At 42.6% G+C, this 12,187-nt stretch overlaps 1 protein-coding gene across 1 annotated transcript in view; it reads right to left on the bottom strand.

Annotated features, from left to right (window-relative positions):
• The window catches only part of LOC120919600 (integrin alpha-IIb-like), a 91,779-nt gene that overhangs the window by 43,935 nt on the left and 35,657 nt on the right, over positions 1-12,187 (bottom strand). The window contains exons 8-9 of the mRNA XM_040331820.1: positions 4,834-4,878; positions 115-155 (exon numbers count right to left, since the gene is read on the bottom strand). Coding sequence (XP_040187754.1) covers positions 115-155; positions 4,834-4,878 — 86 coding nt within the window. The remainder of the gene's footprint in view (positions 1-114; positions 156-4,833; positions 4,879-12,187) is intronic.

The following is a 12,187-nucleotide window of genomic DNA, read 5'->3' on the forward strand; positions in this document are numbered from 1 at the left end:
TCAGCATTCGGTTTTTTTCAACACATAAAACATAGTTTTTTTCTATTATAAAAAACGACCGTCTGTACGTGGCATAAGACTTCTAAACAGATACATTCCACATTCAGTACTTACCATGCCCCTGCTTAACATGATTGGGCTTCCAAGAACTATCTCTGCAAGAAAGCAAATAGTCACCTGTGTTAAAGTGCAACTGTTGTTCTTTTGAAAAGAATATGTTCTAATGGTAAGGATGGTAGACAACTAGGGCCAGATAGAACATAGAATACATAGAATTGCCCTGGCGCAGCATATCAGAGATACGCTACGCCGCCGTATCTTACCTGGCGCATTTTCGAATCCAGGAAGATTTTGCGCCGTAAGTTACGGCGGCGTAGTGTATTTCTTGGCGCGTATTTCAAATTGGGCGGGTAGGGGGCGTGATTCATTTAAATGAAGGGCGTCCCCGCGCCGATTGAAATGTGCATACTCTGTTTCGAAATTTCCTGCCGTGCTTTGCGCGAAATGACATCGCACCGACGTCATTTTTTGAACTTAGACGTGAGTTACGTCCTTTCCTATTCACAGACGACTTTCAAAATTCGACGCGGGAACGACGGCCATACTTTAACATGGCAAGTCTATCTATACGCCACGAAATAGCAGCTTTAACTATACGCCGGGAAAAGCCGACTAGCGACAACGTAAGAGAATGCGACGGCCGCGCGTACCTTTGTGGATCGACGGAAAAAGCTAATTAGCATACCCGACGCGGAAAACGACGCAAACTCCACCCAGCGGGCGCCGAAGTATTGCACCTACGATCCGAAGGCGTACGAAGCTGTACACCTGTCGGATCGAAGCCAGAAGCCGTTGCATCTTGGTTTGAGGATTCAAACTAAAGATACGACGCGGCAAACTTTGAAAGTACGCCGGTGTATCAGTAGATACGCCGGCGTACTTGCTCTGAGAATCTGGCCCCTAGGGTTTTGTTTCTCAGAGTATAGGTGCAGGAACTCAACCACACCCCAACTGCACCACCCATCATCAACACCTGGCATGCTGCATCAAATGGTAGCAGTCTTAATGGGGCATTATTAACTACTAGGGTGCAGGGTTCAGGAGTGCTCTACATACAGAGTGAAGAGTTTGGGTGTGCATTACATACAGTACATAGTGCAGGGTTCAGGAGTATGCTGCCCTGTAGACAACACTCTTGAATTCCAGGCAAACAGCTAAATAGCCAGATGAAATACATATAAGGGGACAGTTTTACCTGCCAAATAATGTGTATTTCTTTTCATTCAGCCCCAAGATTTACACAACTCTGCCAGACAGCACAGTTCTGTTTGGTGGATAAAGGGACCTAATCTTTCCCTGCTGCAATTTTAATTCACATACGGGTTTACCACCCCAATCTGTAATTGGACAGTGAAAGGAGAAGCAGCACACCAAAGAAATACCAGCAAAAGAAAGCTCTATTTGTGTGAAGAAAATGATAAAAAAAATTCATTTGGGTACAGTGTTGCATGACCACGTAATTGTCATTCAAAGTGTATGAGCCTGGGCAGGAAGGGGGTTTAAGTGCCCAGTAAGCAAGTGGTTAAACATGACATTAATAAGACACTGAAACCTCCATCAAATGAAGAACCACATACAATATTTACCCCTTCATAGACTTATGTTAATTGAAAGCAAACCTGTCCCACAATAAAACCCATGAAGCCAACATAGCCAGAGAAACGCAATCACTACGAGGTGCCTACATGTGCCTTTTGTTGTATAGTGTCTTCCTCACTTCGGGTCTGGTATGAATATTATGGGGAACCCTAAAAAAAAAAAATGCGTGGGGGTCCCCCCAAATTCCATATCAGGCCCTTCAGGTCTGGTATGGATATTAAGGGGAAACCTGCGCCATTTTTTTTTTAAATGGCTTAGGGGTCCCCCTCAAAATCCATACCAAACCCTTCAGGTCTGGTATGGATTTTAAGGGGTACCTTGTGTAAAAATAAAAAAAATGGGGTGGGGTTCCCCCCAAAAATCCATACCAAACCCTCATCTGAGCACGCAACCTGGCAGGCTGCAGGAAAAGAGGGGGGCGAGAGAGCGCCCCCCCCCTCCTGAACCATACCAGGCCACATGCCCTCAACATGGGGAGGATGTCCCCATGTTGATGGGGGACAAGGACCTCATCCCCACAACCCTTGCCCGGTGGTTGTGGGGGTCTGCGGGCAGGGGGCTTATCGGAATCTGAAAGCCCCTTTTAACAAAGGGGACCTCCAGATCCCAGCCCCCCCCATGTGAATTGGTAACGGGGTACGGTGTACCCCTATCATTTCACAAAAAAAGTGTCAAAATGTTAAAAACCACAGGAGACAGCTTGGGACAAGGCCTTTATTAAAAATAAAAAAAAGATTCCAGCGATGTAATCCATTCACGATCTCCAGCGATGTAATCCATTCTCGATCTCCAGCGAGGATACGAAGCACGCGATCCTGCCTCCACGGAAGGCACCCGACGTATAACGCGGTCCAGCCTGACAGCTGTAATATAGCTGAGGGCGGGGCATCAGAGGAGGGCGGGTCACCCGTACACGTCACTGGGTAACCCTGGCATTTCCCCTTGCGTCGGAGGGGGGCGGGGTCACGTGATGGGTAGCCCCGCCCTCAGCTATATTAGAGCTGTCAGGCTGGAGAGCGTCATTCGTCGGGTGCCTCCCGTGGAGGCAGGATCGTGTGCGTCGTATCCTCGCTGGAGATCGAGAATGCTTGCTCGGATAAGGGTCTGGTATGAGTTTTTGGGGGAACCCTATGCCATTTTTTATTTTGACGCGGGGTTCCCCTTAAAATCCATACCATACCTGAAGGGCCTGATAATGGACTAAGAGGGGAACCCATGCCGTTTTTATTCAATGACTTTTATTGATGGGACCCGACAATTCATTATAGTCGTGAGTAGTTTTAAATTACTTTTTTTCCTTTAGAAATGTGATTTTGTACAGAGACTGATAAACACAGGAAACATGCACTACGTTACAGACCCAGGTCCCCAAACACTTTTTATGACAATAACTTGCATATTAACCTTTAAAATTAGCATTTTTGATTTTTCATGTTCGTGTCCCATAGACTTTGACGGTGTTCGAACACATTTTTTGCCTATTCCCATGTTCTGCTGCAAACTAAACCGGGGGGTGTTCGGCTCATCCCAAATAGTGATTCATGACCTTCTGTGCAAATCAGGAGCCTGGTGCACATAATATGAAAATATTGACCTGCAACTCAGTAACTAGAGCACTGACACCGCCAAAAGGATTTCTTTCTATTGGTCATGGACATTGGCTCTGATTTTTGACCCGGAGGTTGCCAAAATCATAGTGAGGAAGACACTATACAAAAAAAGGCACATGTAGGCACCTCGTAGTGATTGCGTTTCTCTGGCTATGTTGGCTTCATGGGTTTTATTGTGGGACAGGTTTGCTTTAAATGAACATAAGTCTATGAAGGGGTAAATATTGTATGTGGTTCTTCATTTGATGGAGGTTTCAGTGTCTTATTAAAGGAGTTGTAAAGGTTCGTCTTTTATTTTCTAAATAGATTCCTTTAAGCTAGTGCATTATTGGTTCACTTACCTTTACCTTAAATTTCCCTTCTAAATGTTTTTTTTTCTTTGTTTGAATTTCTCACATTCATGTTTCTCCTCAGTAAGCTTTCCACCTTCATCCAAGTGATGGAAAGTCATTTAGAACAGCTTACTGTGGAGAAACAGGAAGTAAGAAATTCTGAAGACAAAGAAAAAAAACATTTAGAAGGTAAATGGAAGGAAAAGGTAAGTGAACCAACAATGCACTAGCTTAAAGGAACCTATTTAGAAAATAAAAAACAAACCTTTACAACCCCTTTAATGTCATGTTTATCCACTTGCTTTTAAATTTGCCGCGAACACCCGAATATAAAGCTCATCCCTAATGACTAGGGCCCAGATTCTCAAAGGAGATACAACGGCGTATCTCCAGATACGCCGTCGTATCTCTGAGTCTGAGCCGTCGTATCTATGCGCCTGATTCATAGAATCAGTTACGCATAGATTTGTATTAGATCCGACCGGCGTAAGGCTCTTACGCCGTTGCATCTTAACTGCATATTTACGCTGGCCGCTAGGGGCGTGTACGCTCATTTACGCCTAGAAATATTTAAATCAGCTAGATACGCAAATTCACAAACTTACGCCCGGCCGACGCAGTGCAGATATGCCTTTTACATTAGGCTTTTCCCGGCGTAAAGTTACCCCTGCTATATGAGGCGTACATGCGGCGTACCAATGTTAAGTATTGACGTCGTTCCCGCGTTGAATTTTGAAAATTTTACGTTGTTTGCGTAAGTCGTCTGTGAATGGGGCTGGACGTAATTTACGTTCACGTCGAAACCAATACGTCCTTGCGGCGTACTTTGGAGCAATGCACACTGGGATATTCCAGGGACGGCGCATGCAAAAAACGTCAATCATGTCAGGTCACAAGTTTACGTGGGGTCACGATTAATTTCCATAAAACACGCCCCCCTGTTCCACATTTGAATTAGGCGGGCTTACGCCGGCCTATTTACGCTACACCGCCGCAACTTACGGAGCAAGTGCTTTGAGAATACTGCACTTGCCCATCTAAGTTGCGGAGGTGTAACGTAAATAGGATACGTTACGCCCGCACGAAGATACGCCGATCTACGTGAATCTGGACCTAGGTATGTGCCTTGATGGGCTTTATTGTGAGAAAGGTTCTCTGGAGTGAACTGGTAAGATTCTAGTCTTCAAAATATTATTTTAACTTTAATACAGCATCTCTATCCTTTACCCTACCTGGAGAGTCATCCTCTGTAAATTCACCATAAGCAACTGCAAAACCTAAAAGAAATAAAAAATAAAATAATCCAAATTAAAAAAAAAAAAGATTACATTATCAGCATTTAAACTATTCTTTAAAATGTTCTCTCCCCCTTCCTCCTACCTATCTGAAATCTGTATAAAAAAAAAAAAAAAAAAAGATGTGTGAACTTAAAGGGGTTGTAAAGGAAAACATTTTTCATAATAAGCATCCTTTACCTGCAGACATTCATCTTTTCCCTTCCTCATTGTTCGTTTTTGCTCAGAAGTTGCTCTATTTCTTCTCTGTTCTGTTCACTTCCTGCTTGTCTGATTGTTACTGACCACCGTGACGGGAGGCTTTACTGCGGTGGTCAGTAACGTGCTCGTCCCCTCCTGGGAACTACATCTGTGCTGCAGGATGCTCTCTACATGTTAGAGACTTTAAGGAGGTGTGAATTACTGGGTGTGTCGCAATGCATACTGGGAAATGTAGTTCTTACATGAAAGAGCGCCGCAAACCAGGAAGTGAATGAGAGAACAGAAACTAGAACGCCAGAGGTGATATAGATGAAGGAATTTAATAGGTATTTACACGTTTTTTTAACAGAATCATTACACTATTCTGTCTGTCTACCTTGCAGACCAAAATTTTTGTCAACATTTTTTTTTCCCTTACAACTCCTTTAAATGGTTAAACTGAGAACTTCTACACACTGAGTTCAGTTCATTGATTAGAAACAGTGGGCTAGATTCAGGTAGGGAGACGTAAATTTGTGCGGGCGTAGCGTATGTTATTTACGCTACGCCGCCACAATTTAGAGAGGCAAGTGCAGTATTCACAAAGCACTTGCTCCGTAAGTTGCGGCGGCGTAGCTTAAATCTGCCGGTGTAAGCGCGCCAAATTCAAATTGTCAAGAGGTGGGCGTGTTTTATGTAAATTACGTTTTTCACGAACGGCGCATGCGCCGGCCATGAACGTATCCCAGTGCGCATGCTCCTAATCACGTCGCAAATAGTCAATGCTTTCGACGTGAACGTAATTTACGCAAAGCCCTATTCGCAAACAACGCAAAATTCGACGCTGGCCCGACGTCCATACTTAACATTGGATACGCCTCATATAGCAGGAGTAACCTTACGCCGGAAAAAGCCTTACGTAAATGACGTTACAAAATCCGCCGGGCGCATGTACGTTTCTGAATCGGCGTATCTTGCTCATTTGCATATTCTACGCCGTAATCAACAGAAGCGCCACCTAGCGGCCAGCGTAAATATGCATGGTCGTATCTTAGCAAAATTCCGGCGTATCTTGCTTTCTGAATACAGAAAAAAGTTACGCGGCGTATCAATAGATACGCCGACGTAACTTCTTACTGAATCTAGCCCATTGTATCTTTTCTCACACTTGGCAGGCTGCCCAGAGACAAGTCGCTCCACGGGAAACTTCAGGCAACTCGCATTGACTTCTATGATACAGAAGATATTTGCAAGTCTCAAAAGAAAATAGTGCATTTTATATACCTCTATATAGATCAGATCAAAATGAGGAGGAAGGAGGGACAGAGGGACCAGGGGAGGGCTGGCAGCCTTAGGCCTGGGGGGCAAGTCCAGTCAAATGGCCCATAGAGCGTGGAAAAGTGATGGATCGAGGAAAACAGTCTAAGATTTTTCATGATCACAAGAGTCCGCGCAGAGGCCTCCCCTTACATCAGAGTCCGCACAGACCCCATTCACATCAGATCTGATGTAAGGGGTGTTCTGGGAAACTTGATTTAAGGGTGCATGCTGTGGACTATTGTGTAAAGAGGGTCTCTGCTCACCAAAGCCTGCCCCCCTCCCCTTTAACAAAGTCCACAGAGCACCCCTTTTTATACACTGGGAGGCAGGATAGACTAGAGAGGGTGAGCTTTCCAGGATGGAGATATATAGAAAAAGACTGTGTAGTCTGAGACTAAGAGAAAGTGGACTTTGTAGGCACCGGATTTAAAATGTATAAGTAATTTTAATTTTAACAGTACAAAAGCACAAAAACACTGAACAATTGCTCAAATGAAAGAAAAAGAAAACAAAAAATACAATAAGATGCACAAAGAACTCAATTCCTATCCCTTTCTGAAGACACCGCTGATAGCCACAGGGCTGGATGTAAGAATTACACAATGAGCGCTGGGTGGCGTTGTAACTTCGAGAGGTAATACAGGATGAGTTTTGATAAAATTGGGATTCAGCTCGACATGTTTCGCGACGTTGTCGCTTCTTCGGGAACTTCTGGGTATTTAAAAGACAATACAATGTTGCCATTAGAGATATGCATATACATAAATACAATACAATATTGTTTTACATTGGGCATATTGTACATAAGTACATAGAGGCCTCTGAGCATGTTGAAGAAAAGCATTTTGACTGTGACCATAATACTCACCGAAAAAACGGTGTTTAGTAACTTTAGAGAATGCTCAGCAGCGTCCTGATACGATCAGACCATTTGCCTTAGGAGATGGAATAAGATACCATGGGTCACACCCACACATTGACCATGCTCAGTCGGGCAAAATTGAACCAGTTGGGGTATCTAAGAATGGATGGTAAACAGAAGTAATGGGTCCAAAAATGAATGGGACCATAGAGGATAAAAAACGGAATTTAGAAAAAAGGAAAAGGCAGGTATAAAGAGAATATGAATAAAACAGTATGTATATATATTTTTTATAACTAATATGGCATACCTTAAAAAGAGGTATAGACGCCTGGGTATTGAGAAGACAATTCCAGGAGTTAGAGAAAGGGAACACCCTTAAAGAAAAATTATTGTTGGGACAGCAGAAGGAAAACAGTCCATATGAATCCCCTCTTGGCTGTAAAAAATCCAAAAAGTAAAGAATGAAAAAAATATATATATGAGTATAAAAAACAAATGTAAGTAGTCTTGTTAATTGCCAAATGATAGGCTTAATATTGATGAACACTTAATTTGTAAGAAATGTTGTTAATGTTTTTAAACAAAACCTAGCATTGTGCAAAATGTTGGTGCATTAACAGTCTATTACCTTAATTGTGGAAGACTGGGTAACAGGTCAATTCAAAAACTGCCACAAGATGGCAGCGGTGAGCGTTAAGCTGATGCAGGGAGAAAAGAAACCCCCAGGGAGGAACAGCAATCAGCTGTTGAAAATACAGAGAAAAACGCTCTTAATGAAGGCATGGTCATATACAAACGCTAACAAAAGTAATGAAAGGAAGAATGTACATACCCAAAGTTTTGCTAACAGGTGGGAAAATCGTGGGCAGTGAGATGGCGTGCGGTCCCGCTGGGCGTCCGTCCTAGCTAGCAAACAACAAGAGCACCTGCAAACACAGGCTCTTGTTGAGTTTAAATACCCCGCACTGATGACGTCATGTAATTGACAGTCATCCGGCTGGCCAGAGAAGGATACACCGCGCATGCGCACAAGGAGCCGCGATTGGGCTTATTGTAGAGATGAAAAAACGGGTGTACATAATATGGTGTTTCCCAGATGGAAAGAAAAATAGGGAAATAATGACACCATATTAGAGATGCCATCACATGGTCTAAGGTCTAGATGAAAGACATCTGACCAGACAATGTGATGGCTTACCTGGCCACTGGTTCATTCGCTCAGCGGCGCATGGTACTGTGGTGACTAATGGTAGGACATGCATTGGTCTGAACATAAAAGAATGCTGGGTGAGCAAACTGTAAGAAAAAAATGATGAGACATTTATATAAAAAACATGCAAAATACATGCGTAACAATGTTAAATCCATCATACGATGGACGTATAGGGAACATTAATATATGGTAATCTTGATGCTGTTTCTACCTATTTAGAAAATAAATGAAGAGACTGCACAATATTTGTCACAGACTCTTTACCACGCAAAAAAGACATCAGTGCTTTTAAGCGCAAATCAAACCAATTCCCAGATCTACACACCAATGAACAAGTTTCTGCATTTTTAATTGCTATGGTCCATGAGGTCAAAAATATGTCTACTTTATCTACACCTTCCAATCTCAGTATCGACCAACAAAAAGCACTTAAATCCCTACAGGTTAGACAGGACACAGTCATTAAGGCTTCGGACAAGGGGGGCAATATAGTTCTACTCACCTGCGACCAATACGAAGAAATGGGTTTTAACATTCTAAAAAACAAAGACTGGTACAAACCCATTTCAAGAGATATTATTGCCCAATTTCATTTGGAATTCAAGTTATTACTTTATTCTGCCTTTTCCGAAGCCCTAATTGACCAACAAACCTATGAGTATCTAAATACTGCCTTCCCTAGGGAGGCGATATTTTATGCTATCCCCAAAATTCACAAAAACAAATCCAAACCACCGGGTAGACCCATCATCTCGGGGATAGGGTCAATTACCGAAAATGCCAGCAGACTGGTGGATTTCTTTTTGATGCCTTATGTAACTAGCCTCCCATCTTATGTCAAGGACACATCAGATCTATTGCGACACCTTGATGGCGTAACAATACCATCGGACGCTACATTTGTTAGCATTGATGTCGAGGCATTGTATTCGAGTATACCGCACGATTTGGGCCTTGAAGTCATCAGATCCTTCCTCATGAAGGAGGATCATCGTACTTGGAAATTTCAATCTTTTATCTTGAAACTGTTATCATTTATCCTCCACCATAATAGTTTCACTTTCCTAGACTCCCACTACCTCCAGGTACAGGGCGTAGCCATGGGCACTTGTTGCGCACCGGCTTACGCGAACCTGTACCTGGGGGGGTGGGACAAACTGTTTGAACAAAAACACATTTAATTTAAAATTTTCTTTTGAACACAATAGAGACACTTTATCATTTTTAGACCTATCAATATACCGAGATTCCTCCAACAACATTGCAACTAGGTTGTATCGAAAGCAAACAGCAGGGAACACGGTGCTACACGCCCAAAGCAGCCACCCGACACATCTCATCCACAGTATCCCGTATGCTCAGTACATCCGCCTAAGGAGGAATTGTACACATGATACGGATTTTAGATCTCAGGCTAATGAGCTGCGCTCTCGGCTTTTAATGCGAGGTTACAGCAAATCTCTTTTGAGGAAAGCTTTCAACAAAGCTCTCAATCGAGATAGACCCTCTCTCATACACCCCCATAAACAAGAAAACAAAGACCAACAAATCACCAGATTTATAACAAAGTATACGTCCCAACACTACCAACTACGCAGCTGCCTAGAAAAACACTGGCACCTCTTGAGCGAAGATGTGACCATCGGCAAATATGTCAAACACAGACCTGAAATAGTTTTTAGAAAGAACACCTCAATTGGAAATAAATTAACATCAAGCCACTACCAAGTTAAAACCAATCCATTGACCCACAATCAAAGTCTAGGTATCTCTAAATGTGGCCATTGCTCCTATTGCCCATGGGTGCAAGCTGGCACCAAATTTAGTCTGCCCAATGGGGAAACATTTAGACCTCGTTTTCAGGCCAGCTGTGACACCGAGGGGGTCATTTATTTAATGACCTGTAAATGCGGGGCCTATTATGTTGGTAAAACACTACGCAAATTGAGGAAAAGAATTTACGATCACATTTACTATTCGCAAAATGCCAAGATGCTCACACCCATAAGTCGCCATCTTGGGTTGTTTCATCAATTTGATACTTCTTCTGTTCAATTCCTTGTTTTGGAGGTTGTCCCACGTGACCCTCGAGGGGGGAACTGGGACAAAATTATTCTTCAGAGAGAGACTCTGTGGATAGAGCGTCTGGGCGCCACCAAATTACCTGGGATCAATGAGGTGCTGTCATACAGGCCCTTCCTTTGAGGGACCTGTATGGCAGCTCCCATACCCAGTGATTCACCCATCAAATCAATATTAGCTGATGTTTGATGTTTGAGCTCCCGTTTTTGGTTTGATTATCATTAACCGAAACAAACGTGGATTTCATTCTTGTTTTGTTTTTGTTTTTGTTTTATCAAAAATTCTATTACAGATAAATTTGATAAAATCATTATCTCAAGTTCCTATGACCTGATTAAGCTACAGTATCCAGCTAGTCTGTTCTAGTGGCTAAATTGGCCCTATTTTTGGCCATCTCCATTTTCCTTTCCCAGTTTCCAGGTTTTAAAGTATTGTCTGTGACAAATATTGTGCAGTCTCTTCATTTATTTTCTAAATAGGTAGAAACAGCATCAAGATTACCATATATTAATGTTCCCTATACGTCCATCGTATGATGGATTTAACATTGTTACGCATGTATTTTGCATGTTTTTTATATAAATGTCTCATTTTTTTCTTACAGTTTGCTCACCCAGCGTTCTTTTATGTTCAGACCAATGCATGTCCTACCATTAGTCACCACAGTACCATGCGCCGCTGAGCGAATGAACCAGTGGCCAGGTAAGCCATCACATTGTCTGGTCAGATGTCTTTCATCTAGACCTTAGACCATGTGATGGCATCTCTAATATGGTGTCATTATTTCCCTATTTTTCTTTCCATCTGGGAAACACCATATTATGTACACCCGTTTTTTCATCTCTACAATAAGCCCAATCGCGGCTCCTTGTGCGCATGCGCACGCGCATGCGCGGTGTATCCTTCTCTGGCCAGCCGGATGACTGTCAATTACATGACGTCATCAGTGCGGGGTATTTAAACTCAACAAGAGCCTGTGTTTGCAGGTGCTCTTGTTGTTTGCTAGCTAGGACGGACGCCCAGCGGGACCGCACGCCATCTCACTGCCCACGATTTTCCCACCTGTTAGCAAAACTTTGGGTATGTACATTCTTCCTTTCATTACTTTTGTTAGCGTTTGTATATGACCATGCCTTCATTAAGAGCGTTTTTCTCTGTATTTTCAACAGCTGATTGCTGTTCCTCCCTGGGGGTTTCTTTTCTCCCTGCATCAGCTTAACGCTCACCGCTGCCATCTTGTGGCAGTTTTTGAATTGACCTGTTACCCAGTCTTCCACAATTAAGGTAATAGACTGTTAATGCACCAACATTTTGCACAATGCTAGGTTTTGTTTAAAAACATTAACAACATTTCTTACAAATTAAGTGTTCATCAATATTAAGCCTATCATTTGGCAATTAACAAGACTACTTACATTTGTTTTTTATACTCATATATATATTTTTTTCATTCTTTACTTTTTGGATTTTTTACAGCCAAGAGGGGATTCATATGGACTGCTTTCCTTCTGCTGTCCCAACAATAATTTTTCTTTAAGGGTGTTCCCTTTCTCTAACTCCTGGAATTGTCTTCTCAATACCCAGGCGTCTATACCTCTTTTTAAGGTATGCCATATTAGTTATAAAAAATA

Source organism: Rana temporaria, chromosome 12 (assembly GCF_905171775.1).
Source record: "Rana temporaria chromosome 12, aRanTem1.1, whole genome shotgun sequence".
Taxonomy (NCBI): domain Eukaryota; kingdom Metazoa; phylum Chordata; class Amphibia; order Anura; family Ranidae; genus Rana; species Rana temporaria.